At 43.1% G+C, this 6,963-nt stretch overlaps 1 protein-coding gene across 1 annotated transcript in view; it reads left to right on the top strand.

The window, feature by feature from the left end:
- LOC119411475 overlaps positions 1-811 on the top strand; it is a 10,955-nt gene extending 10,144 nt beyond the window's left edge. Inside the window, exon 3 of the mRNA XM_037678426.1 lies at positions 377-811. Within this exon, the coding sequence (XP_037534354.1) occupies positions 377-811 (435 nt within the window). The remainder of the gene's footprint in view (positions 1-376) is intronic.
- Positions 812-6,963: the final 6,152 nt, after the last annotated feature.

The raw sequence follows: 6,963 nt of genomic DNA, 5'->3' as shown, positions 1-6,963 counted from the left end.
AAAGTATTTGAGTCTAGGTGCTCGAGGCACAAACCAAGCCATCATAAGGCAAACAGCCTGATCGGTCCAAATTGGCTGCCGACGACTTCCTTAATTGTAGATAAACCAGGAACCAGCCAAATCCAAAAAGCAGCAACCAATTATCATAAATCCAATTCTATATGTGTCCTTAAAATCCACAAATGGCAGCAGAGACACGTCATTGAGTCTTACAATTAGATTAGATATCCAGCTGCGTGCATGCCAACAAGGCAAATTGGCTCACCTAAAGCCTGTCTTCTCTTCAAAGAAATGTTATGACTTTTAACATCAGCAGATTTTAATTTAATTTTGTTTTTATCCATTTATAATAAAAACTGCAATGTTTTCATTCCAGACTATACCAGTGGCTCCAGGCCCATCATCCCTCTCTCAGATGGAGCTTCCAGACTCAGGGCTGGCCTATCCCATATGGGCCCAGCCTCTCACCACCATATCTACCATATCCAATCCAGGAGTTCATTTTTCACCAGGTTCTGCAGCTCTGCCTGCTTCTCCTCTGGTCCACATGCCCTTGTCCATGTCTTTAACCACAATGATTCCTCAAATGGAAGCCCAGGTGGTAGATCCTCAGTCCCACCTTGTGGAGCTCCCACAACAGTTAGAAGACCAGCTTGACCCTGAACCCCAAGACCAGTCTCTGGATGAAGATCTGGAGGTTGAGCCAGAATCACCAAACCTGCTAGACAAACTTCTGGAGGATCAGAAAAGACATGGTGAAGTTGAGGACAAAGACTCATACACCAGCTCCATCTTTTTGCCAAATGTCTGAAAACAAATGTTAAAATTTAGCAGCAACAAGATTTTCTCAGTGAATTTGTTCTGGGATAGATTTTTGGCATAGTGTAAATTTTGATTTCATATTTATATCAAGATGTGTGTTTTGCTGGCCAGTTTTGTATCTGTGACTAGAGACATTTCTCAATCAAGGTGAAATTATTATTTAAACTATGTCCTCACATGCAAGTTGAATGGTTTTTTTTGTTTGTTTTTTGTTTGCCAGAGACAAACACGTCAAATCACTAATTGACATTTTTTTTGTATGATGTGTAAGAGTTCTGTTTAGATATAAAGGCCTTGAAGGAATGCATATCACCCAACATCTTTAATGCCAGAGATTTAGACCAAGATCATCTTATGTTGAGAAATGACAGAGTTGAAATCACTGAAGTCAAATCTTGAAAAACTGTTTTGTACAATTTCAGACAATATTTTGAGATGCCATGCTCAAAATGCACATTGTGAGCTAATACCACATCCAAATTTAATTCATTAGGTGTAAAATTGATGGAGTTATAGTCAATTTTGTGTTTGTTAATGTTGCTTTACCATAGCAGCCATCTTAATTTTAATTTGCTCCTAATGTAAGTAAGCTGTAGATGTAAGTCCCAAGATTACTTTATGGAAATACAATTGAAGTTTGTTCAGTAGTTCATTGGGTGAATTATAGCAACTGTATTTTGGTCATAGTTGGCTTTGGTCACTATCAATTCAGACGACTCCAAAAGTTGTTTATGTCTAACCAATTATTACTTTGTGCAAGTTTCAATTATATGTCCAGTTGTTCAGGACTTTTTTTTTTCTAAGAGACAGACAAATAAACACATACAGACATGTGCAAAACCATTACTGTTGCTTTCACCTATCAGTAAGCAATAAAAATGTTTTTGAATGACACATGTTCATCTTCATTTTTTGATCTTCATGGTGATGAACACTGCCTCCTACAGCTGCATGCCGCTCTGCGTACTCTCCATGAAGGTGTAACAAAACTCATTCAGCCAAGATATTTAAATAAGCAAAAAGGGAAAACTCAACATCTAGTTTGTAAAGTAACATGATTAATAATTGCTGGGTAGTATGTGATGCATTCCTTTTACTATAATGAATATCAGCTTTTTATCAAGCTGTTGTTTTTTAGGTCCCTCCTCTCCTCTTTTTAAATTTTATGTTTCCCCTTCATGACGGTTTTTGGTGTCTAATGAAGAAAACAAGAAGGTAAGTATAAAATATGTTATCAGTTAAGGAACAGTATCACATGATGCATATAAACATTTAATAAAGTGTTCATAACACACCTATCATAACACAGCAAATATAAAGTGTACCCGCAAACATCCACAGCTACAAAACTAAGACGTATTTTACTGTTCCAGTTCTGTATAATGCTTTGATTTTTCTTCTTAATATAAAATGTTCACTCTAAATCTTCTGCTTTTTTCAGCTTCTCCCTCTTCAGGGGTCGCCACAGCGAGTCATCCTCCTCCGTCTCACTCTGTCCTCTACATCCTCTGTCCTCACTCCAACTACCTCCATGTCCTCTCTTACTGCATCCATATATCTTTTTCCAGCTGCATTTCTAACATCCTGCCCACTGTCCCTCCTCTGGACATGTCCAAACCACTGTCCCTCTTCTGGACATGTCCAAACCATCTCAGTCTGGTCTCTCTAATTTTATCTCCCAGTTATTCAACTTGTGCTGTACCTCTGATGATCTCATTCCTAATCTTATCCACCCTTGTCACTCCTAAGGAAAACTTCAACATCTTCATTTCTGCCACTTCCAGTTCTTTCTCCTGTCTTTTTGTCAATTCCACTGTCTCCAGACCATACAATATAGCTGGTGTCACCGCTGTCTTGCAAACTTTTCCTTTGACCTTTGCTGACACACTTGTGTCACAAATCACTCCTGAAACTTTTCTCCATCCACTCAATCCTGCCTAGAATTTTTTTTCACCTTTTTACCACAATCCCCATTTTCCAGGACAGTGGGCCCCAAGTAATTGAAGTCCTGCACCTTTGTGACCTCTGCTCCTTGTAGTCTCACTGTTCCACCAGCCTCCCTCTCATTCACACACATGCAAACTGTCTTACTAAGGCTGACTTTCATTCCTCTTCTTTCAAGCGCATACCTCCACCTCTCCAAATTCTCTTCCACCTTTTCCCTGTTCTCACTACAGATCACAATGTCATCTGCAAACATCATAGTCCACAGGGATTCCTGCCTGACCTCATCTGTTAGTCGGTCCATCACCAGAGCAAACGAGAAGGGGCTCAGAGCCGATCCTTGATGCAATCCCATCTCCACCTTGAAGATATGTGTCACTCTTACAGCACATCTCACCACTGTCCTGCTGTCCTCATACATGTCCTGTATCAGTCTAACATACTTCTCTTCCACTCCAGAGTTCCCCATACATTACCATACCTCCTTCCCTGGCACCCTGTCATATGCTTTTTCTAAACCCACAAAGACACAATGGAGTTCTTTCTGACTTTCTCTGTATTTCTCCATGAGCATCCTCAAACCAAAGATGGCATCTGTGGTGCTGGTTTTTTTGGCATGAAATCATATTGCTGCTCACAGTCACCTCTTGTCTCATTTTTGCTCCACAACTCTCTTCGTCTTCATTGTGTGACTCATAAACTTAATTCACCTGTAGTTGTTACAACTCTGTACATCACCTTTGTTCTTAAAAATGGGCACCAGCCCACTCCATTCCTCAGGCATTTTTTCACCGTCAAATATGCCATTGAATATTTGAGTAAAAAACGTCACTGCCATCTCTCCAAGACATTTCCAAACCTCCACTGGTATGTCATCAGGTCCTACTGCCTTCCCCTTCTTCATTCTTTTCAGAGATTACCAGACTTTACCCTTGCTTATCCCACTTCCTGGTCCACAGTTTCTATGACCTCTACTCTTCTTTCTCTTCATTAATTAACTACTCAAAGTCCTCCTCCCATCTTCTCATCACACTCTCCTCACTTGTTAGAACGTTGCCATTCCTATTTTTAACAAGCCTAACCTGCTTCATATCCTTTCCAGCCTGATCCCCTTGTCTCGCCATTCGGTACAAGTCTTTCTCGACTTCTTTAGTGTCCAGCCTTCCATACAACTTATCATGCACCTTTTGATTTGCCTTAGTTACTTCCCTCTTTGCTCTACATTCCATCTCCTTATATTCCTGTCTCCTCTCTTCAGTCCTCTCACTGTCAAATTTCTTCTTGGCTAACCTCTTTTTTGAATAGTTTCCTGCACTACACTATTCCATCACCAGGTTTCCTTATCATTCATTTTCTGACCAGATGACACACCAAGTACCTTCCTACCTGTCTCTCTAATTACTGTTGCTGTAGTAGCCCAGTCATTTGGAAGTTCTTTCTTACAACCCAGAGCCGTTAACAGTTTATCTCTGAATTTCTCACAACATTCTTCCTTCTTCAGCTTCGACCATTTGGTCTTTTTCTCTGAGTTGACACTTTTTCCTCTTCTTCACAACAACAGTCATTCTACACACAACCATCCGATACAATCTGGCCACATTCTCTCCTGCCACAACCTTACAGTCCTCAATCTCTCTCAAGTTTCATCTTCTACACAGAATGTAGTCGACATGAGTACTCCTTCCTCCACTCTATAGGTCACTTTATGCCCCCCGCTATTTTGGAAATAAGTATTCACTACAGCCTTTTCCTCTCTCGGCAAAATCCTCCACCATCTGTCCTTCCTGGTTTATTTCCTTGACACCAAACCTATCCATCACTTCCTCATCCCCTCTGTTTCCTTCACCAACATGTCCATTCAGGTCTGCTCTGATCACCACTCTCTCCTCCCTGGGAATACTCTCTATCACTTCATCTAGGTCCTTCCAAAATGCATCTTTCACCTTAACATCACATTAAACCTGTGGAGCATAACCACTGACAACATTTAACATCAGACCTTCTACTTCTACCTTAAGGCACATCACTCTATTTGAAACTCTTTTCACCTCTTCTACAATCTTTGCCAACTCCTCCTTCAGGACCACATCTATTCCATTTCTCTTTCTATCCATACCATGGTAAAACAGTTTGAACCCTGCTCCAATGCTGCAAGCCTTGATGCCCTTCCACTTGGACACATAAAACATCTACCTTTTATCTCTGCATCATGCCAGCCAATTATTCACCTTTGCATGTCATTGTCTTCACATTTAGAGTTGCAACCCTCAGTCCTACATTCTTGACTTTCCTCTTCTCTCTGTCTCCTGACACATTTCCCTCCTTGTGATCTTCGACTAATAGTAGTTAAATTTCCATTGGCACCTTGTCTGTCAACAGCACCAGTGGCGGCCGTTGTTAACCCAGGCCTTGACTGATCCAGTATGGTTTCAATTTGATAAACTCGCATTATAGTTTTGGCAAAAGTGTTTTATGTTGAATGCCGTTCCTGACACAACCCTCACCATTTACCCGGGCTTGGGACTGGCACAAGAGATACACTGGCTTGTATCCCAACCGAATTCGGTGTTCAATGACTCAGAGAGCCGGTCGGGACCGTCCAAAAATATATTTTGGTCCAGGACCGGCTGCTCCCACCCCACCGGTCACTCTGAGCGCACCCTGCTGGCCAGGTGACCCCTCGAGCCGGGGAGTCGTCGCACGAAGGTCCGGTGTTTTTTCTCTCTCTCTCTGGACCTCAACAAACTCTTATCTGGACCTTTGTGGTTCTACCTGGTTCCGACAAAAATCACCAGGTGGTATTTTGCTGGTTTTCTGCTGGACTGGCCCTCGTGGTGTCTTCATAGGTGTGGGGGAAATGTACCTGTGACCCTCGAATTGGACCAGAACTGAACCGAGGTGGCTGTGGGGATTTTGTCTTCAACAGAGCCGGTCTCAGCTTCAGTGAGCAGCCCGTTACTTTTACCGAAGGACTGTCCACCTCCGTGGAATCGCTGTTTTCACCTGGAGGAGACGCTCCGGTGCTTTGAAGTGCCACCGGACCGGAGCAGAACCGGGCCAGGGACATCTTCTGCCTCTTCGTCTCTCATGCTGTGGAGCGCCAGAGCCGGACTGGAGCAGAACCGCGCCGCCGGACCGGAGCAGAACCGCGCCAGGGGCATCTTCAGCCTCTTCGTCTCTCGTGCTGTGGAGCGCCGGAGCCGGACTGGAGCAGAATCGGACCGGACCAGTGTCGACTTCAGCCTCTCCGGTCAGTCTCGTTTTTCACTGGGGGTGCCTCTCGTGCTGTTGGGTGTGGAGGTGTCGTGCAGAGAAGCGGTGGAGCAGCGCTGTGTGGTGCTCGAGAGAAGTTTGGAGTTTGTATCAGAGTTGCTGCAGGCCTTCATCCAAACTCACCTGGATGATAATTAATTTTATTCCCGGATCGCGCTGTTGGCCCCTGTTGATCTGAAACAAGCTTGGATCATGCCTTTCACTTCAGGAGGATTTTCTGGCAGCTCGCTCTGCTATTTGCTGTGAATTATCAGTTTCTGTTTCGGCCTGTTGATATTGGACCCAGCTTCTGTTTCCCATGGGAGCATCCATCCATCCTCACTTGGGGGCCGGAGCCCCCCTCAGCCCAACTCAAACTGCAGTTGGGCCACCTCGTCGGGTTTGTTTGCCCATTTGAACTGTGGCGTTTTATGGTCTGAAACTTTTCTGCATAATTCATAGTACTGTCAATATTTTCAGTTCTCAGATTATCTGGAGTAAGTGAATCTTGTTAATACACCTGAATCTGCCCATCACTGCAACTTTCACTGTTTTTGGGTTCTGAATGATCACGTCTTCATTAATGTTTCTCATGATTCGATTATGGGGGCTAATTGTCACACTGTCAACTCATGTAATTACACATCAGTCACAAAAAACTCAAGAAAATGTCTGATAATAATGTTGTTACTGCTCTTAGGGATTCAGTCCAACCCTGGACCCCCCACTAATTATAGTACACCAAATGACTTTAAGAACGTGTCTGGGCTTCATTTTCTGCATGTAAATGCTCGTAGCCTTCTGAGAAAACTTGATGCTTTGTAAATTCTGGTCAGTTCTTCTGGGGCAGATGTTATCTTCATCTCTGAAACCTGGCTCAACAAATGTGTAATGAATAATGACCTGGCAATCAATGGATTTAACATCTACCGCTGTGATCGTCAA

Source organism: Nematolebias whitei, chromosome 6, assembly GCF_014905685.2.
Source record: "Nematolebias whitei isolate Nwh7 chromosome 6, NemWhi1, whole genome shotgun sequence".
Lineage (NCBI taxonomy): Eukaryota > Metazoa > Chordata > Actinopteri > Cyprinodontiformes > Rivulidae > Nematolebias > Nematolebias whitei.
Note: the sequence above shows the minus strand (reverse complement) of the source record. Positions and strands in the feature narration are given on the sequence as shown.